Source organism: Hevea brasiliensis, chromosome 9, assembly GCF_030052815.1.
Source record: "Hevea brasiliensis isolate MT/VB/25A 57/8 chromosome 9, ASM3005281v1, whole genome shotgun sequence".
NCBI lineage: Eukaryota > Viridiplantae > Streptophyta > Magnoliopsida > Malpighiales > Euphorbiaceae > Hevea > Hevea brasiliensis.
Genome location: NC_079501.1, coordinates 2358052 through 2380127, shown reverse-complemented (window position 1 = coordinate 2380127; position 22076 = coordinate 2358052). Strand labels below are relative to the sequence as shown.

The window sequence follows — 22076 nt, the reverse complement described above, 5'->3', positions numbered from 1 at the left end:
TTATTTTCTCTTCTTTTCTTTTCCTTTATTTTTCCATAGTTCTTTAATTTAATTCTATATTCCGAAATTTTCATTTCTCAGATTTTATTGGATAGTTAGGCCACGAGTCACCTATAGGGGTGAATTGACCAATTTGTCCCTCGCCAGTCTAATTCAGTTTACTAATAATACTGTATTTCTTCCGGAATACTGACCTAATTATTTGATCTAGTTCTCAACCTTTTTCTATGATTTTCACATTTTTCCTAGCTTAGCAATTTTTCCTAGGACTGCAGTGTCACAATGCCCCGTACGAAAATAGGGTTATAACTGATCTCGCAGTCACTTTTCAATACGGTCGCCCATCGCTGTGACCCCTGGCTCATTTAACCTTTTATGTGCTATTTTTCTTATCTATATTTAACCTTTTGGTAATCACTATTAATTCTTTTTCATGGCTTTTCTAGGTTATATAAGCATATGTCTAGACATCCTGATTGTTCGGACAGACACCGATCACCGGAATAGTAGAATGTATAGACTGCTTAATATAGGAGTGTTACATATATAATTCAATATATATTATTCTATTATAATACTTGGCATGTATATGTGTGAAATAAAATAATTATCATATTATAATTTTCATAAATAAATTACGAACATACGTGTTTATTAACAAGTAGATGTGTCTGTTAATAAATAGACATGTCAATTCTATACAAACAGTCACAACTGTTTGTATAAGTGTCTGTTAGTAAACAGACATGCCTATTCTATGCAAAAAGTCACAACTTTTTGTATAGGTGTCTGTTAATAAACAGATATGTTTTTTACATAAACAGTTATTTCTCATCATGAAATATTTTGAATTCTAAATGGTTGATAATATATCTGTTATGGATCAAGTCCATGAGTTACATGTCCTTGTTTCAAAACTTAAAGATTTGAAAGTGATAATTCCTAAATCATTGCAAGTAGGAGGAATAATAGCAAAATTTCCTCCTAGTTAGAATGATTATAGGAAGAAATTACTGCATGCCACAGAAGATTTTTCTTTTGAACAGATTCAGAAACACTTGCGCACTGAAGAAGAGACAAGAAATCGTGATAAGAAATTTGTTTCTGAATCTACTACAAAAGTTAATTTTGTGCAATGAAGTTAGATTTTCAAAAGAAAAATTCTGGAAGTAAGAGAAAGTTTCCTGAAGCAACAGGCAACAATACTAGTTATGACAGCAACAACAAATCAAAGAAAGGAAGAACTTGTTACAATTATGGCAAGAAAGGGCATTACAAACGTGAATGCAGGTTTCTAAAGAAAAATAAGAAAAAAGATAAGAATAATAGTGCTCAGAATTTTAATAAAGCAAATATAGTTAAACAAACTACTGAATTGATTGCAATGATATCAGATTTCCATATTGGACTGGTAACAAGAACTCAATATGGCTACAACAACCAAATCCAATGATTGGTGGTATTATTTTGGGGCAATTATTCATGTTTGCAATGACAAGACTCAATTTAAAAATTATGAAGAAGTTGTAGATGGGCAGAAAGTTCTAATGGGCAATTATGATTCCACTAAAGTGGTGGGAAAAGGAAGTATTGAATTAAACTTCACTTCTGGAAAGAAGCTATTATTAGTATATGTGTTGTATGTGCCAGCAATAAGGAAAAATCTTTTGTTTGCTAGTCTATTATGTAAGAAAGGTTATAAGGCTGTTCTCGAGTCTGATAAAATAATTGTGTTCATAAATGGACTATTTGTGGGAAAATGTTACTCATATGATGGAATGTTTAAACTCAGTATTAATAATAATATGAATATTTCTGTTCATACTGTTGAGTCATCTTTATCTTTATGGCATGATCGTTTAGCACATATTAGTTTTAGATCATTAATTCTTTAAAATTTATGGCTAAATATGGTTTAATTTCATATATAGATGACAATAAAAAATCTTGTGAAATCTGTATACAAGCAAAAATGATTAAGAAATCTTTTTCAAAAGTTGAAAGATCTTTTAAATTATTAGAACTTGTGCATTCTGATATTTGTGAATTAAATGGAATATTGACTAAAGGAGGAAATAGGTATTTTATAACTTTCATATATGATTTCTCTAAATATACTTATGTTTATTTAATGAAAAATAAAGATCAAGCATTCCAAATGTTTCAGATTTATAAATCTGAAGTTGAGAATAAAAAAGGAAAAAAAATCAAAATTTTGAGAAGTGACAAAGGTGGTGAATATTTTTCCATTGAATTTTCTTTATTTTGTGAAGAAAATGGAATTATACATCAAATTAGTGCACCCTATACACCACAACAAAATGGGTTGGCAGAAAGAAAGAATAGAACCTTAGTGGATATGCTTAATTCTATGCTTGTGAAATCTAATTTGCCAACAAACTTATGGGGAGAAGCTTTACTTACTACTTGTCACTTACATAATAGAATTCCCTCTAGAAGATTTAAGATTTCTCCATATGAATTATGGAAAAATAGAAAACCTAACTTGAACTATCTAAGAGTATGGGGCTATTTAGCATATTATAGAGTTCCAGATCCTAAAAGGACTAAATTAGGTCCTAGAGCTTTGAAATAAGTTTTTGTTAATTATGCTGAAAATTCCAAAGCTTATAGAATTTTAAATTTAGACTCAAATGTAATTGTAGAATCTAGGGATGTTGAATTTATTAAAAATAAATTTCATAATGAGCTATACATGAGCCCATGAATAGTTCAAGTCAAAGCAATAGTTCTAGTATTGATATTAATTTTGAATCGACTTTTAACAACAAAAGAAAGTTAGATTCTTCTAATAAAGAACGTTAGATTCTTCTAATAAAACTAGAAGAAGTCAACATATTAGAAAAGAAAAGAATTTACATCCAGATTTTATATCTTCTCAGGCGCAATAGGTTAGTTGTACTTAACAAAATACCAATTGTGTTAAATGTAGAAGACGATCCTAAAACGTTTCAAGAGGCAATGACTACAAGGGATGTGACTTTTTTGAAAAAGGCAATCAATGATGAAATGGATTCATTATTATTTAATAATACATGGGTTCTAGTTGATTTGCCACCTGGTTCCAAACCAATAGGATGTAAATGGGTTTTCAGAAGAAAATATAACACAGATGGATCGATTCAAACTTTTACAGCTAGATTGATTGCAAAGGGTTTTAAACAAAATGAGGGAATTGACTACTTTGATACATATGTACCAGTGGCTAGAATAACATCTATTAGAGTACTTTTATCTTTAGCTTCAATATATAATTTATATGTAAATCAAATGGATGTTATGACAACCTTTCTAAATGGTGACTTAGAAGAAGAAGTATATATGAAGCAACCAGAAGGATTTGTTCTACCAGAGAATGAAAGAAAAGTTTGTAAATTAATTAAATCTTTATATGGTTTAAAACAAGCACCGAAACAATGGCATGAGAAATTTGATTTTGCAATTTTGAAATAGGGCTTTAAACATAATAGTGCTAATAAATGTATTTATTCCAAGTTTACAAATCATTTTTGTGTGATAATTTGTCTTTATGTTGATGAAATGCTTATAATTGGAACAAATATGGAAGGTGTGAATGATACAAAGAAGTATCTAACCTCTAAATTTAAAATAAAATATTTAAAAGAGCTAGATATAATCTTAGGTATCAAAGGAAAAAAACATAGTGGGGGTTTTACTCTTTACCAATCTCATTATATTGAGAAAATATTAAATAAATTTAATCATTTAAAAGTCAAAGAAGCAAAAACTCCATATGATGTCTCTTCTAAATTAACTGAAAATTCTGGCAGGGCAATTACTCAAATTGAGTATGCTAGTGCAATTGGTAGCTTAATGTATGCTATGCATTGCACTAGACCTGATATTGCTTTTGCAGTATGTAAATGATCAAGATACACTAGTAAGCCTATTATTGAACATTGGAAAGCAATTTCAAGAGTTCTTGGTTATTTAAAAAGAACTGTAAACTTTGGTTTATTTTATAATAAATTTTCAATTTTGTTAGAAGGTTAAACAGATGCTAGCTGGATAACTATTGTTAATGATAATCAATCAACTTTCGATTGGGTTTTTACCTTAGGAGGATGTGCTATTTCTTAGGCATCAAAAAAACAAACTTGTATAACCTATTCTACAATGGAATCGGAATTTATAGCTCTAGCAGCAGCTGGTAAGGAGGCAGAATGGCTGAGAAATTTTTTACTAGATATCAAGTTGTGGCCACAACCGATGCCTGCTGTTTCCTTGCATTGTGATAGTCAAGCAACAATATCTAGAGCTTATAATAAAATTCATAATGGAAAGTCTAGACATATTAGCTTAAGACATGAGTATGTGAGACAATTAATCTCTAATGAAATTATTACTATTAGTTATGTCAAGTCTTGTAATAATCTGGCAGATCCGTTTACAAAAGGGTTCTCGAGAGATATGATAAAAAATGCATGTGCTAGATTAGGATTAAAAATATTCCATTAAATTTACTAATAATGAGAACCCTACTTTATAGTATTATTACTAAATAAAGTTTAAAGGGTAACAATAAGTTATTAGTAAATATTATAATTAAGTACTTAGTGTATTAAGTTAATGGAATCATGATGAGTATTTATGCTCTTAATGAAGTTTAAAATTATTACAAATGAAACTTCACCTATATGAACGTAGGAAGTGGTGCCGCTTCAATAAAAGTGAGAATAACTTTTGTAAATGTTCATAAAAACAGAAGGTAGCACAAAGCCATATTTATGCTAAAATTTTAGTGAACTTTTTAAGTCGAACTAATTGATTTGTGTGTGTATTATTTCCGGTTCTATTTAAAAGGAATCTAAGTTTAAGGCCACCATAATTTCTTTAGAACTTTGAAATACTTACACTAAAGAAAAGTTTAAATCGAAAGATACTTTTCATTATGCATGAAATAATGGGATCTAGCAATACAAGTTAAGTGGGGGATTGTTATAAATAACTTGTATGTTAGGCAGTATAGAGAGAGAAAATTTCTATATTGTTAAAATATAAAAAAATGAAAGAATGACAAGAGTGAAATATATATATATATATATATATATATATATATATATATATATATATATATATATATATATATAATTATATATATATATATAATTCAATAAATATTATTTTATTATGGCACTTGACACGTATATGTGTGAAATAAAATAATTATCATATTGTAATTTTCGTAAATAAATTACGAACAGATGTGTTTATTAATAAGTAGATGTATCGGTTAATAAACAGACATGTCAATTCTATACAAACGGTCACAACTGTTCATATAGGTGTCTGTTAATAAGCAGACATGTCTATTATATGTAAAAAGTCACAACTGTTTGTATAGGTGTCTGTTAATAAACAGATATGTCTTTTACACAAACAGTTATATCTATTGAAAATAGATAGATGTGTCTATCTAGAAAAGGTGCTATAACTTTTCATTTTTTATAAATATGGATGAGCTTTTTAATCCAGACAGATATACTACTTCTACTTCTTCTTCTTTTCTTCTAGTCTCTCTAAATTTGGTTCGTATAAAGAGTTCTTAAGGGAAATCTTCAGGAGTTGCTGTCTGCAGATTTCAAGCTTTGTTGTATTCTAGAGGTGTATTATCATAACCTTGCAGCAATCTAGTAGAGATAATTAATACCTTAAAGATAGTGATTTATCACGCCTCAAAGCCTATTCTACATCCACTGACTCAACAACAGCTACTACACAAACTGATACCTATGGTCAAGTTGCTGGTAATAATTTTAACCAGACTATTCAACAAATAATGGATATAGGAGGTGGGAGCTGGGATAAAGAAACAGTTACTCGTGCACTTTGGGTAGCCTATAACAATCCAGAACGAGCAGTGGATCACTTGTACTCTGATATTCCAGAAGCAGCAGAAGTTGTTGTCCCAGTTGCTCATTTCCCCACAGGTCAAGCAACTGAAATAGGTGCAGCTCTGGAGGACCTAATACGTCTCCCCTGAATATGTTCCTCCAGGAGACATTTGCTGCTGCTGGTGGTGGCCGCGGCAGTGAGGGAGCAATCAAAATATATTTGATCAAGTTGACCAAGACATGCCCCATGCTATCAACTGACCCTGCTGAACAGGACGCTATTGAACGGCTTGAGGCAATGGGATTGATAGAGCCCTTGTCATCGAGGCATTTTTGGCTTGTGATTGCAATGAGGAATTGGCGGCTGACTACCTGTTGGAAAATGTTGGAGATTTTGAAGATTGAACAGAGAACCTTACCCTGTTGGATTCATTGTTTTTTGTTTTCATTATTGTTATTATTATTATTATTACATAGATGGATCCTTGGCTTTGTCAGCATCTTTGGTAGTGTTTGGATTACATTGTAAACCCTGGTCACGATTCCTTAAAAAGTAATTTTGAGAATGTGTTATGGCATGCCATTCGACTCTGAGTATCTAAAAGAAAAAACTCACCTACAATCATTGGGAGCTAGCCCCAATGGTTAATCCCATGATGCAAACAACTGCACGTGATCCTTTCTTTGCCTCCAATGCAGTAACTGCACCACATTAAGTGCAGATCGCTGCAACCAACAGCAGGCTTTCACGTGCAGTTGTTATTTTATATTATTTTTATATTAAAATATTATTTTTATATTTTTAATTTTATTTAATTATAATTTTTTAATTTTAAATTAAAAGCATGAAATACAAAAGTCATACTTTTTAATTTTAATTAATTATATTAAAATATAAAGATATTTTTTTATATTTTCAGTTTAATTAATAATATTGAATAATAAAAATAATATTTTTTTATTTAAATAATGATATAATATAAAAATAATATTTTAATATTAAAAATAATTAAATATTAAAAAATAGCATATATTAATTAATTAAGCTAATTTAAGTATAAATTAAAACTTATGAATTAAATTAGACTTAAAGTTAAAAATGAGCTAAATTAAATCTCATCGAAAGCAAATTAACCCTTACTCATTTATAATAATATTTTTTTAAAAGAATAAATTTAAGCCATAAAGCCAAAAAGGCTCTGAATAAATTCGATAATCGTAAATCACAATAAAAAATAATAATTTATATAACCATCTATTACAAGGATGAGCTTTTGGAGACACAAATGTATACCCTTATTATTTTATAAACTATTTATCTATTTTGAAGTTGATGAAATATTTAATAAAATTTTTAAATGTGATCATAAAAGGCTCGAGCGAGTTCATACGAGGATAACTATAGTTGATATAAAATTAGGATTAGTATTTAATTTAAGTGGTTGTGTTGGCAGCTAAAAAAGCTTAATATCAACTTCTGGATGACACAGTGCCTGATTAGTAATCATATGGTTGGTGTTTGCCTAACTTCACAACCACCACATGGTTGGTTTTTCATTTTCCTTGATTCAGAACTTTTTCCATTTTCACCTGTAGCAAAATTTCACTGGAAAAAGTCATAGCACCAACCTTGTTTTACTCCAATCCAATCGGATAATACCCAGAATTAGAGCATTAACATTCCAATTTTACCTCATAATGTTGGGATCTCCAATCACGTGTCTACCTCTATACCATCACCATTACAATGCAATTTACACCATCATTACAGGAAAAGCCAAATTCATCTGTTATAATCTGATATAAATCAGTTTTTGTTTTGACACAACAAAGACTTTGTTTAATATTTCCATGTGTCTCAGGTGATCCACGCATAACCACTGCTGCTTTCTTTTCTTGTTCTTTCTGGCCAGTGGCCACCCCAAGTATATACTTGAAAAGTTTTCCCAGAAGAAGGAAGAATCAAAAGAATGGCGTTCACTGGAACTCTTGATAAGTGCAAGGCTTGTGAGAAGACTGTTTATGTTGTTGATATGTTGTCTCTTGAAGGAGTGCCTTATCATAAATACTGCTTCAAATGCAGCCACTGCAAAGGAACTCTTGTGGTATTATTTTTTAGAGATGTTTTTCTGTGAATTCAATTTCAGGTTTGTCAGGGTCCCTGAATCTTATTAACTGGGATTCCTTTGTGCTTGGCAGATGAGCAACTATTCCTCCATGGATGGAGTCCTCTACTGCAAGCCGCATTTTGAGCAACTTTTCAAGGAATCTGGCAATTTCAGCAAGAATTTTCAAGCAGGCAAGATCTTTTCTTCCCCGGCATGTCTTAATTATATATCTCCAATACTCTTTCAGGTTCATCACTTTTTCCTTCATTAACAATGTGTTGTTTTATGGCATGTTATTGCAGGCAAGACTGAGAAACAAAATGACGCGGTATGTTCATGTTCCCTCTGGTTTTATATGCTTAGGGTGGATTAATTTGGAAGTCCCGCCAAAGTAAAATATAACCCAATCTGACTTAAATGATAGAATTTGAAAACCATTTTGATGGATGAGATTTTCTAGGATTCTCTGGTTTTATCTATCTGTTTCATTACTGTTAAAACATTGAATGTTGGCATCTTTTGCAGTCTAAGGTCCCCAGCAAAGTCTCTTCCTTGTTCTCTGGAACCCAAGACAAGTGTTCTGCTTGTGGCAAAACAGTGTATCCGCTGGAGAAGGTTGGTTTGCAATTCTAAATTTTAATTACAATTTTCATGCTGACGTTTTGTAAGGATCTTTGTCCAGAAATATGCATATAATTTGCTTCCCCGTTCCAAGTAAGAGCAGTACTACTTGAATTAATCTCAAATGGGTGTCATGGATTAGCAATCCAGGCCTTTTCCTTAAAAAAGAAGGCACTGTTTCGTTCATTAAAATTTTAGTCGGCGGTCAATTCCATTTCTGGGAAACCAATTCAAGCAAAGTAGAAAGGTTTAGGTAAAATGAATATCTGTTGGAAAGCCATTTTCAGTAAAAGCAACCTTATGATCACTTGGAATATTGTTGTTGATGCAGGTGACTCTGGAGGGAGAATGTTTTCACAAGTCATGCTTCAGGTGTGCACATGGAGGATGTCCTCTCACACACTCATCTTATGCTGCCCTTGATGGAGTCCTCTACTGCAAGCACCACTTTGCTCAGCTGTTCATGGAGAAAGGGAGCTATTCCCATGTTCTCCAGGCTGCTTCCCACAAGAGAACTGCTTCCTCCACACCACCTCCTGAGCTGGCTGAGCCAGAAGCAGAAGGAGAAGGTGCAGCTGCTGGAGACAACTAAGAAGAGCACTCTTAAACGAAGAAAAACCATGGTTTCTTTCTTGCATCATTACTTTCTCATCTAAAAGTTTGATTTTGATGTGGCAGATGCCATCATCATGTTGAAGATTGTTGTCTAATTGTTCACAATTTTGATCTCGGATTTGTTTATTTATGTTATTCATGCGAATCACTTGGTTCAATTTATTGAATTTTGTACTAGTTTTGCCAAATTCTTGTTCTCATTTTCATTTCTATTTTCTTCAAGAAAAAAAGGATAATTACATATTTTATATAAAAAAAACATTTTTTAAAATGTAGATAAAATCTAAAAGTATAATGGAACAATTAATTTTCGAAAATTAGAAATAGTCATTTCTTATAATTAAACATGTACGTATTAAAAGTAACAAACTTGTAATATTTACTTAGATAATTACCATATCTATCTATAAAAATAATAATCAATTTAATCGAATTGAATAGGGTCGAGATTTCAACAATTCATTTCCCATTTGGTAAGTGAACTCAATGGGATACAACTGAACATAAAAATAGCCCATAAGCTTAGGAATTTACTAAGAACAAGGCTTTACATTGCTCCACTGTATCTTCAGGGCTGATAACTGCAAAAAGGCAGGATCGAAATCATTTGATATAATATAAACAAGGCAAATTAAATATATATTTTAATAACTAGATGAAATCTGAATTTACTGTAGCAACTCCATCATATGTAACAATTTTGATGCAGTAATGGATGGTAAACAAAAGAACATGGGATCTCAAACCTCAAAATCTATTGACATTATGGGGACAAATTGAAGAATGAATGCAGCATTAAATACTAAAGATTTATTTTGAATTCCCAACGGAAAGGTTTATATGAGCGTCTTTGAGAGCCTTTGGTTATTTAGTTGATCGTACGTTCCAAAACTTTGATGGTTGACTACCCAGGCAACTAGGAGAAAGCCCCATGTTAGACCCCTTTAATAGTCTGTTCTGGAAGCCTATCTTTCAATGAGAATACAATTAACCTTTAGCCTTTTGAACAATCTTTTCTTAACATTTTCTTTCACTTGGTTTGTTTCTTTTGGACTGCATCAGATTGAAACAAAATGAGATGATACTATTTCCTTATTGCATTCAATATGCAGATAGATAAGTTGAAGATGAAATCTTTTGCTGACCTGGGTGACCCACAGTTCGTTCTGATTCATAAATTTCATGATCATTTCCTCCCTGATAAGGAAAAAAAGGAATTAGCAAATGCATTGTCATTCAACAATGAGTAGTAAAACATGGACATCGAGAGACATTTCAAAATAATGCTAACAATAGAATGACAGAAGATATGCATGGCCGAGGAGACTGCATCTTGAAGATGAATTTGACTCACAACAGTGGTTTCTTTTAGATGCATTTTGGCTTCAGAATATAACTAAAGATCAGAGATGTGAAACATCAACTCCAATGTTGATCAGAATCCTATACATTGCTTTTTTTTTTTTAACTGATAATACATTCCCAGATTTTATCATCATTGATATGCACAGCACATGAAATGCTCAACTTTAGTGAAGGATAGCTCAGGAGGGCTGGTGCTAGAATTTTGGGTAAGCAAATGGCAGAAAAACATAGGCGGCTTCTCCAATTAATCAATGACCATTATTATCAGTTAAAAATGAAAAACTTAAATATTCTTCACATCTACTCTTTGGCTACTCTCTGAGATTTTTACCTCAAATTTAGGTAATAAAGTTTCCTCCTCAATGATTTCTTTATTAAGAAAGCCAACAATTCATCAACAGCAGTGTTACAAGCAACTGACGGAAAACACAAGGTGAGAAAATGACCAAAGATTTAAGCAAGGAAATAAGAGTACAACATTGTAAGTTTTGTCCCCAAAGAAGTGGATTTCATCAAACTCATCAAGGTACCTCAAGCAATACGTCTTGTCCCAACCTTGAGGAAAAACCTGTTACAAAGATTAATGAATATGATTGCACTCTTCCAAACTACCTTCTATAAAGATCATCATAAACTAGATAGTTCACCCACATCAAAGCTTATCTGTCCGCCTATTGAGAATGTCAGGTTAAGGTGAGCGAACCTCTCACGCAGCACAGATACCATTTTTGAGCGTATGTTATGGACCTGAAATCAATTCAGTTGTGTGCTGTATTTTAAGCATATACGTCAACCAGACACAAAATCCAGACTACAAAAAATGACTTCCAATATAATATGTTAATGAAGCTGAACCAAAGTCTTTACTAACCTTGTCATACTTTTCAAATTCATCCCTTTCTTCTTGGCTGCAATTCCGCCCAATTGGTGATACATTAATCATCCCACTTCGGAATTCTATGAAGGTGCCCCTATATGAATTATTGAAAAAGGTATTATTCAATCCAATTTTCTTTATCAGCTTGATAATGCTAAAATTTGACTTCCAGACTTCCAATACATTCACCTTTTTATTGGAATATCCAAGTCAGCAATATAATGAAGTGTAAAATTTATAAATTCCTGCACAATTATTCACAATATATCAGAAAAAATAACGGAATAATTATTATGCCACTAATCTATGTATTCTGTGCATCTAGCGATTGAGCTGCAATTTAATCACCACTTCCAAGAATATTCCAAACAAATCTAATTCAATATTGGTATCACAATTAATTCGTAATTGGTCTTCATCATAGAGGCTTCCAAAAAATTATGAGAGAACTACATTTTCAGTAATAAAACATGGTCCTTTTTTACAAGCAAGCCCAATCTTCTTCTTCGTCTTTTATTTATTTATTTTTAATCAAGTCCTAATACTTTTAAATTGCTTATTGTTGGTCCTATCTGCAGGCAGTCTCACAGGGGCAAATACTATAGCCACAAGTATTGAGAAGATAAGTGTATGCTGCATGTCAGCCTACTTAGTGGCTCCCTTAAAACATTATTCCTTACATATTTCTTATATTATTCTATTTATTCCAGTTGTCCGTTTCCCCCCTGTTTTCTTAGGCAACTACTTCAAGATGTTTATGTGGAAGCATAAGTAACTTACCTTGAGCTTTTCTTCTCCAAGAAATGTCTTCAAGCTCTAGAAAAAGAAAACGTTGTTGGAATCACATATCAATTTAGAGGAAAAAGTTAAATTCACAAAATTCACTGCCCAACAGGAATTCTGAGGAAAACAAATCCAATTCTGAAATTAAGTTTTATTGCCTTTGATTTTGAGCAACACCTGGGTACCAATAAGTTTCCCATCTTTATAAGCCACAAGCCCATTCTCAGAAAATACGTAATCATAGTCCTCAGTAACTACATAGCCAAAAATACAATTAATAGCTTCTCATTACCTTTTTCTACACGCATAAATTTAAGAGCTACTTAACAAACCTGTCTTGCCAAGCTGCTCTGATATCTTAGAGAGATCAGATCCACCCACCACTCCCACAGTAACAACCTTCAGTTGAACAAAGCTACTATCATGTATATGGTAAACACTTGATGAAGGGTGGAGAAGAAAACGCAAACAAAAGCAATAATAGGATAAATTTTTTATTGTGCCAAATCAATGCATACTTTCCGGAGTTGCTGCATGAACTCTAACATCTTTGGAGTGGCCACCTGGAATTAGAGTTGAAAACAATGAACAAGGAATCACAGCCCACAAATTTTGGTTTTTTCCCCCACAGTAACTCCATGAAAAAATAGTGGTAATTTGCTTAGGTCTCCTGATAAAATAAATCATTAAAATCCAACAGAAAACAAAGGATAGAAGAAATTTGATACCTTTCTTGGAGCTGAGAGAGTCCCATCAACATCAAATAAAGCAATCAAACCAGGCTTTCTCACAGCCATTGAAGCTAATACATATAATTATTTCCCTGTCATGAAGTACCCAAAATGGTAAAGCATTCAGTTGAAAAAAAGAAAAAGAAAAAGTCCATCAATACCCTCCGAATTCTCAATAAACATGAGATTTAATACAATATGATACCATATCCAATTACTCGAATTAATTTACAAAGGTGTTACAAAGAATGAAAATATTATTGGATTCATGCTTAAATTCCAGGTTGAAGAACTAAACGAAACAACAAAATTGCAAACAAATTCATCAAATGGGAAATAGACGCAGCAGGAGAAGTGAAGTCCTCGCAACCAAACGCAGGGCAATAACTAGAGAAGCATTACAAGCGAAGAATGCAAACCAAGAAATTGTTGCTTTGGATTAAAAACGCTTATACACCTTACCAGTGAGTTAGTCTGCAGCTTGTCTGTATTAGATTCCAAACTGCGGAATTTAAACCAGATCTTCAATGGCGGATCTCAAGGATTGCTTTTTGGGCATTATTAATAAATGAATTGTTGAGGGGTAGAGTGAGTGTGAAAAAGTTTGGATCTCGAGTACAGAGACAGAGTACCTCTCTTTCCCAGAAGGCCCATACCACTTGTTCAACGTGGGCCCTACAGCAGCTTCCTCCCTTGGCTAATTAGTTTAAAAAAAAAAATTGCTTACAGGCCTATTTACATTTACATTTATATTTACATCGCTGTTAAAGTGCAACGAGAAATTACTTTTTAGGGTGTTTTAAAAAATAATTAAAAATTAAATTTAATAAATTTTAATTATAAAAATATTAAAATAAATTTTTTAAATTAATTTTTTAATAATATCTAAAATAATATTTTTATTTAAAAAAATAATTTTAGATTCTAAAATTCAAAATCAAACGGAACTTTAATTGACATTTATTATTAAGTATTAATAAAAAGATGCATTAAACTAATACTGTGTTTGAATGGGAGGAAAAATAAAAAAATATAATAATTGGAGTAAAAAATAATTTCCTTATTCTATCTTTGAATTAAGAGAAAAAATATTGAGAAAAAAGTTATTTTTTTAAATAATAAAAATAAAATATTACCTTTAAATATTCAAAAAAAATCTAAAAAATATAGAAATATTTTTATAATTTTAAATATTTTCCTTTCAATTTCCCTCTATTGGAAGAGATGAGTGTAAAATTTAACTCTTATTTTTCTTTCAAATTTTTTTTTTATCTTTATTTTCATCTTTAACCAACACATAAATAAATAAAAAATAAAATTATTTTTCTCTTAAATTTTTCTTCCTCCCTTATTTTCCTTCAATTTAAATATAAACTAAAGGCTACTAAATAGACAACAGGACTTCGTTAAAAGACAAAAAAAAAAAAAAAAATTTATCTAGATGGTTGTGTTACGATCACATCACTAGGAAATAACCTTGGTAAGGGATCAATTTTAAGTGAGTTCTATTTAAGTGATTTATCTCTCATTCCATAAGGAAAAAGAGGTCAGCAGGGAGGCAGAAGTGCCAACCTTGTGGATATGCAGCTGCTGCTTCGAGAGAAACGATAACCGTATTGTTATTCATATCTGTTTTCACAGAGCCAAGACACAAGCAATTGATGGAGAAAGTTTGGTGCTTTTTGACTATAAACCTTCTTCCTGAGAGAAGATGTACATGATCAGTACAAACATATACACATTCAGAAACTATACTGCTAAACGTTGATTAGCAGATAGCCTCATAATCTTTTTTTCCTTAATATATGTGTGAAAAAGAATAATTAACAATACAACTTGGGTAAGAAAAAGCCTTTATTTTTGTGCTAAATTACTGAAGTCGAAGCAAATATCAGGAAAAAGAAATGAGGAGAGTTTGAACAAAGCCCATCACTTTTTATCACACCTACTGTTCAAGGAATAACAACTCCAGCGAGAATGAAAATTGACAAATAGTGTCCTGCTGTTCTTTAATGACAATTGACATGGATGCAAAACATAAGCTTTTATTCAACACACACATTCTGAAAAAAGGCTACATACTGGTTTTCCCTAGACTTTATGATACAGTGTGAGATTATTCTCTAATTATACTAGTGAAAAGCACAGGAACTCTAACCATCCATACTTGTCTATAGAAATGTATCATGTCCAATTAAAAAGGACACTCCTCTTTCCGTTCAAAGAAGCAACCAGAAGGACCATCATTACGCAACAGTGCTAATCTCACTGGACTTTCAGCTCCTTCTTCAACTGATAATATTCCAGTATTCAAGTTAACATCTGTTTTGACATAGCCAGGGCAGACGCAATTGATGCGAAAAGTTGGCAACTTCTTGGCTAGGATCCTTGTGTAGGCATTCATAGCTGCTTTTGATAGTATGTAGGCAGACATAAAAGCAGGCCAATCTTTGCTTTCAAGTGAACCCTCTTTATAATCTTTTCGATACTTGCTCAACACCTCATCAATTCTTTCTTCCGATAGGTTGTCAGCATCAACAAACACTTCTTTAGCCCATTCATTTCCTACGTTCTGTAACAAATTACAAGAGAACATTTTTACCTATCACCATTACCAAAATCACAGTTCACAGAAAAAAAACCACCCTTCAGCAATTATTCTGCAATATTATCAGGAAAAACTGAGCAATGGCAAAACAAATAGTTGCTCACCAGGGAATTTCTCATTGATGTATTCTAGAATTCAACAAGTAATGCTAAAAATATATATTTTCAATGGCTTAATCAAAAGATTAGTTTCGGTTCAGCTTAGTGGAACTTTTGTCGAAGTCAGCCACTTGAATCAAACTTGAGAAAATTTCGTTATGAAAATAAATGCTCTGTGGCAAAATGTGATAATGGTTTTTACCTTCAATTTCCCCATTGAGGATGAAACATTAACAATCCTTGGCGAATCAGACAATTGGAGTAGGGGAATAAGTGCCTCAGCCATTCTTTTGGCACCATTGTAGTTTATTGTCAGGCATTCTTCAGCTAACTCATATGTTTGAGTTGATATTTTTTGCCAATTGATGTTTCCACCGTCCTGCATCAATGAAAGAAACTTAATCGTCATGCTAGTTATATGCATTATCACAACCAAATGTGCAGTAGAAAGAGTTTGCAGTTTGTCAGCAATCCAAACAGCATTCCAAATGACAGAAAAGTTCTGTGCTAATAAAATTTGATCTTTACAATCACACCGAACTTAAATTATCCACATTGAAAATTTGATATGCGTGTGGTATATTAGTCACAGGTATAGCATGTGGACAATTTAAGTTTGGTATACAGGCATTATCACATAAGCTTTGATACTTAATTAGTCAAAAATGCAGACATGGGCATTATCTATGAGGTAAAGCTTCACATTGAAAAGGAGAACTTAGTATAAACTAGAAATGCATAGAAAATGTTTACAACTAGGTAGACACAAATTCTCTGCCTTAACACATTTTATTGAGCTAGACAAATATCGTATGGGCATCGATTAAATTATCCTCACTTCAAGTTTCATCAACTACGTTCATTTATAGAAACTTACCTTATCAGACTCAGCTTTGAAAGCATCAACATCAACTTCAATTCCACCAACACCAGCATTGTTCACCTGTGGAGTGGTGCAACTTTTTTAATCATACAACTTATAAAAGCTCAATAATAAGAAATTAAGAACCAATTAACCAAATAATGAGTAAAACTTATAAATGTTTCATATTTTACTACCAAAAGCAAGGTTCACTTGAGAAATTTAGAGCCTGTTTAGCATTGCTATTGAAATTTACTGTTGAGAAAATCACTTTTTTAAATATACTAGTTATGGAGTGTTAAAAAATAATTAAAAATTATATTTGATCAGTTTTAATCATAAAAACACTGAAACAATAAAAGAACTTTTTCCAAACTGTTATTCTAACAGTTTCACGCCCTAAAACTCAATGGCAGGCTTTAATTGGAAATGGATTATTTTCCAGCACCAAGAAATCAATATGATATTTGGACAGCCATTATTTATACATTTCAAATTTTCACACCCTTACTTCACCTGAATAATTGAGAGACGACAATTAAAGAAGCAGCAGCGGCCCCAAGTATAAATTTCTCAATCTTCTGAAAGTAGTTTTTAGTACAATATGATGACAATAAAGCGATTTATTGTTTCAAATTATTTATTTAACAAATAATATATATTTTTTTTTGGAAGGGGGCAGTTTTATTATCAGTTTTCCATATATATCTATAAAATTTCCAATTTTTGTCAAATCAAGTTTATCAAAAAAAATTGAGCAAGATGAAACATGATATTTGATTCTATGTTGAAGAAATGTTAAGTAGGTTTTAGTTGGCACCAGAATATCAAGCTTTCCGAACTGAGTTTTGATGAAATTTGCAAGAGCAGCAATACTGGCAGCATCAGTAACATCAAGCTGATGAAATACAAGAAGATCAGAGAGATCAGAGTGTTTGAGTTTTTGAAAAGCTTCAAGGCCTCTCTTCTCATCTCTGGCTGTTAATACAACCACAATCCCGTTTGAAGCTAACTGCCTGCAAATTTCAAACCCAATCCCCCTGTTTGCTCCTGTAACAACTGCATACCTGAAGAAAGAGAATGCTTCGTTACCAAGAATCGAAGAAGCAGAAGGAGCAGAAACAGATAAAATAGGATTACTGTATGTGTATGTGATGAAGGAAATAATTGCCTCTTTGCTTCCGCCATTGATAAAAAACGTTGGTAAGATCGTAGTTTTTAGAGTCCAAAAGACTTATTCCTGTTCACAAAACAAAACAAACTTTTAGTATTAGAAGATAATGAAAAAGAGAGTTTTTGGAGCATGTGCTGCTGAGGCAAAATATATTACACTTCCCCCATTGCATGTGCTCGTCTCTCATTCTCGGGTAGGATCGTTAAAATATATATATATATATAATATCCAAAAAATTACATGATTAGATTAATATTTTTATTAAAATTTATTATTAATTAATCTGTTTTAAATATAATTATTATTATTTAAAAAATATTCAAACTCATTTAATTTTATATATTTTAATTAATAATTAAAATTTTTTTATAATATTAAAAATTTAATAATTTTATAAAATATTTAAATTCTATTTTATTTAAAGTAAAAAAATTATAAATATTATTATAAAAAACATATTTTATATTTAATTAAATATGTATATAAATAAATTTAAATAATAAATACCGAACTCAACTCAAATCAATAAGTGATTGTATTTTTTTAATTTTAAATCTATCTTGAACTTGATTATATTAAATTCAAATTCGTCCTATTAAAATTCGATTGAATCGAATACTTATAAAAGTAAAATTCAATCTATTATCATCTCTAACTTCACATAGGTAAAGTTACTTTTCAATTGAAATTTAAATTCATAATTTTGCAACACTCTTTCAAATATTTGGAATTTATTTTCTAACCCCACAAAACATTTACTTAATTAACAATGGGATAATTACTAATATTTTTTGAAATTTTCCTTAATCTACACTTTGATCGAATAAACACTTCTAATACTTGACTATAAAATTATAAATTTTTTCAATATATTTTAGTTTCTGATTTTTTTGAAATTAGATTATACTTTGGTTTTAAGGTTTGAATTTTAATTGCATTATCATACCAGAATTATTATCTTATAATCTACTTTTGTGTTCTTTTTTAACTTGCATTCAAAATAAATAATCCAGCGGAGTCAAACCCTATTATTCAAATCTGTTTTCACTGAGTATGAGATTATTCTCCAACTATACCGTTGAAAAGCACATAAACTGATCTAACCATGCATATTTTTCTGCAGAAATGTATCACGTCCAATTAAAAAGGTGACTCCTCTTTGCGATCGAAGAATCAACCAGAAGGACCATCATTAGGCAACGGTGCTAACGTCACTGGACTTTCAGCCCCTTCTTCAACTGATAATATTCCTCTATTCATGTTAATGTCTGTTTTGACATAGCCAGGGCAAACACATTTGATGCGAAAAGTAGGCAACTTCTTGGCTAGGATTCTTGTGTAGGCATTCATAGCTGCTTTTGAGAGTATATAAGCAGACTCAAAAGCAGGCCAACCTTTGCTTTCAAGAGAACCCTCTTTAAAATCTTCTAGATACTTGCTTAACACCTCATCAATTCTCTCTTCAGAAAGGTTGTCAGCATCACCTAGCACCTCTGTAGTCCATTCATTTGATATATTCTGAAACAAATTACAAGAGAACACTTTTAGCTATCACCATCATTATCAAAGTCACAATTAACCATCTAATTTTATCAGGAAGAAACTAAGGAATGGCAAAACAATCAGTTGTTCAATGGGGAATTATTGCTGCATTCTAGAATTCAACATGTGTATACACTATACAGTTATTATTTTCAATGGCTCCAGCAAAAAATTTGCATTCTGTTCAGCATAGCTGAACTTTTGTCCAATTCAGCCACTTGAATCAAACTGGAGAAAGTTTCTTTACAGAAACAATGATCTGTAGCAAAATGTCATACGATTTCACCTTCAACTTCCCCAAGGAGGAGGAAACATTGACAATCCTCGGCGAATCAGACAATTGAAGCAGGGGAACAAGCGCCTCTACCATTCTTTTTGCACCATAATAGTTTATGGCTAGGCATTCTTCAGTTAACTCTTATGTTTGAGTTATTATTTTATGCCAATTGATTTTTTCACCTTCCTGCAACAATGAAAGAAACTTAATCATCATGCTAGTTATATGCATTATCACAACCAAATGTCCAGCAGAAAAAGCTTATAGTTTACGTTGCCTGTCTAGCAAGCCAAACCACACTTCAAATCACAGAAAGTGTTGTGTATCAGTAAAATTTCATCTCAAAAGTCATAATAAACTGATAAATTATCTTCAAAAGCACAATTAGCAACTTTGACACTTAATTAGCCGACAAAGCAGATGTGGGCATATATCTATGAGGGTTACCTCCACAATAAAAAGGAGAACATGGTATACACTAGAAATTTACAGAAAATGTTTACAGTGAGGTGGACAAAAACTCTCAGCCTTCACACAATCATTCAACCAGACAGATATTGATCTCTACGCAAATAGTAACAAGTCCAACCATAACCATCAAATAAATTACCCTTCCTTTAAGCTTCATCAAACATGTTCATTTGTAGAAACTTGCCTTCCTAGACTTGGCTCTTAAAACATCAGCATCAGCTCTAACTCCAGGAACACCAGCATTGTTCACCTGTGGGGAGGTGCAGCATCTTTAATTATTCAACTTGTAAAAAGCTCAACACAAAATAAAAAGAAAACCTTTAGAAGTTTTCATCTTTTTACTATTAGGTTCACTTCAGAAATTTAATAGCAAATGGACTAAAATCTTGAAATTTTCATTTTCCAGCATTAAGAATTCAATAAAACATTTGGACGGCCAGCATTCCACATTTCACACCCTTATGCTCATTTCTCCCGATTAATTGAGAAACAAAAAATAAAGAAGAAGCAGTGTTGCTGCTGCAAATTTCTTTTTTTTTTTTTAACATGGACTGGGACTCGAATTCAAGAATGAAAGTAATATTATTTAAGTACTCCTTCACACTTGTATGATGAATAAAGAGATTCAATATTTCAAATTATTTACCAAAAAAAAAGTATAAATTAAATTTGGGGGCCAGTTCTTTTTATCAATCACCCATATATATTACTTTTTTTTTTTCAATTTTAGTTGACCAGATTGGGCAGCAGACAAAGGACAGAGCCAATTCAATCCAGTGATAAAACAGGATATAGGATACCATGTTGAAGAAAAGGTAAGTGGGTTTTAGTTGGTACCAGGATATCAAGCTTTCCTATTTGCGTTCTGACGAAATTTGCAAGAGCAGCAATACTGGCAACGTTAGCGACATCAAGTTGATGAAACACAGGAAGATCAGAGAGACCAGAGTGTTTGAGTTTTCCAAGAGCTTCAAGGCCTCTCTTCTCATCTCTAGCTGTTAAAACAACCACAATCACATTTAAAGCCAACTGCCTGCAAATTTCAAACCCAATCCCTTTGTTCGCTCCTGTAACCACTGCATACCTGAAAAGGAAAAAGAGAGAGAGAGAGAGAGAGAGAGAGAGAGAGAGAGAGAGAAGAAATGTCAGCAACAAGAAGAAGCAGCAACAGCAGATAACTAAATAGGATTACTGTGTATGCGATGAGTGAAAGAATTGCCTCTTGGTTGCTTCTGCCATTGACGATGATAAAACAGAGATAAGACTGGGACGAGCTAGCTTCAACGGTCTACTTTTCTTTTGATCTCAACAATAATATTTTAATTATATTCTTATAATTGAAATTTCACCGCTTTGAAATTTCTCCTGGCTCTCGCTCCACTGCCATTGTCCTTGGCTGCTTGGCATTGTCGTCAAAAACAATGTTGGAAGAGACTTTGCTCTCCACTGTTGAAATTTGGGCCATGCATGCACTTGGCTTACTTGGGCACAACTCCCATCGGGTGAATTATTTGCAGTGCAGCTGAATGGAACTTTCTTCAAACATCACTTTCACGTGGCCTAAGTAAAAGCATTCCAACTTTAGTTAGTAAGGCTTAGGCTTAGGCTTTGTCGTCTTCAAACATCTCTTGATGCCATAATTTGCATATTTAATTTTGAGTAGGTGACGCCTGTTAAATAGAAAACAGAGCAAAACAGAGATATAAACAGAGGAAGTCGAAGACGTATTTATTCAGCAGCTCATCACTTGCTTAAATAGCAAGATTACAACGGGAAATAGGACTAACAGAATTGCAAAATATCTGCTAAAAATCTGCAACTACCCAAAGACTAGAACAAACTAATAATACTTGGTCAAACAAAACATGATTAATTTATTCAACATTCCCTCTCTTAAACTGATGTCAGTTTAAACAAAGGAACACCCTCTCTCAAACTGAACAAACTCCAAGTAGCCTTCTAAGCTTCTCAAAAATTGGAAATCTAAGGGCTTTTGTAAATATGTCAGCTAACTGATCTTCACTTCTGCAATAGACCATCTGAATTACTCCTTCACTGCTGAGATCTC

The 22076-nt window shown here is 32.1% G+C and overlaps 3 protein-coding genes and 2 pseudogenes across 6 annotated transcripts; 2 read left to right on the top strand and 3 right to left on the bottom strand.

The window, feature by feature from the left end:
- Nucleotides 1-857: 857 nt before the first annotated feature.
- Nucleotides 858-6281, top strand: LOC131183457 (ubiquitin receptor RAD23b-like; annotated as a pseudogene).
- A 1565-nt stretch (nucleotides 6282-7846) lies between these two features.
- Nucleotides 7847-9397, top strand: LOC110644541 (LIM domain-containing protein PLIM2b). Its single transcript, XM_021797357.2, has 5 exons — nucleotides 7847-7981; nucleotides 8076-8175; nucleotides 8287-8312; nucleotides 8510-8599; nucleotides 8937-9397. Exons 1-5 carry the CDS (start codon nucleotides 7847-7849, stop codon nucleotides 9195-9197), a joined length of 612 nt encoding a protein of 203 aa, XP_021653049.2. The 3' UTR covers nucleotides 9198-9397.
- A 228-nt stretch (nucleotides 9398-9625) lies between these two features.
- LOC110644564 (phosphomannomutase) lies at nucleotides 9626-13602 on the bottom strand. 2 transcript variants are annotated; one of them, XM_021797394.2, is made up of 12 exons: nucleotides 13439-13602; nucleotides 12974-13068; nucleotides 12764-12808; nucleotides 12578-12644; nucleotides 12423-12499; nucleotides 12243-12278; nucleotides 11652-11707; nucleotides 11457-11556; nucleotides 11237-11332; nucleotides 11064-11153; nucleotides 10366-10417; nucleotides 9626-9801 (listed from the first exon to the last, which is right to left on the bottom strand). In XM_021797394.2, the coding sequence occupies exons 2-12, from the start codon at nucleotides 13040-13042 to the stop codon at nucleotides 9743-9745; spliced, it is 747 nt and encodes a 248-aa protein (XP_021653086.2). In that variant the 5' UTR covers nucleotides 13043-13068; nucleotides 13439-13602; the 3' UTR covers nucleotides 9626-9742. The 2 variants fall into 2 exon arrangements, with proteins under 2 accessions (XP_021653086.2, XP_021653087.2); XM_021797395.2 differs by lacking the exon at nucleotides 12243-12278.
- A 1344-nt stretch (nucleotides 13603-14946) lies between these two features.
- On the bottom strand, nucleotides 14947-18952 carry LOC131182919 ((+)-neomenthol dehydrogenase-like). Of its 3 annotated transcripts, none has more exons than XM_058152383.1 (6): nucleotides 18823-18952; nucleotides 17685-17784; nucleotides 17365-17611; nucleotides 16560-16625; nucleotides 15885-16061; nucleotides 14947-15548 (listed from the first exon to the last, which is right to left on the bottom strand). In XM_058152383.1, the coding sequence occupies exons 1-6, from the start codon at nucleotides 18827-18829 to the stop codon at nucleotides 15171-15173; spliced, it is 975 nt and encodes a 324-aa protein (XP_058008366.1). In that variant the 5' UTR covers nucleotides 18830-18952; the 3' UTR covers nucleotides 14947-15170. The 3 variants fall into 3 exon arrangements, with proteins under 3 accessions (XP_058008366.1, XP_058008367.1, XP_058008368.1); XM_058152384.1 differs by having other exon boundaries at nucleotides 17716-17784; XM_058152385.1 differs by lacking the exon at nucleotides 18823-18952 and having other exon boundaries at nucleotides 17716-17897.
- On the bottom strand, nucleotides 18720-21473 carry LOC110644555 ((+)-neomenthol dehydrogenase-like; annotated as a pseudogene).
- Between the last annotated feature and the right edge of the window lie 603 nt (nucleotides 21474-22076).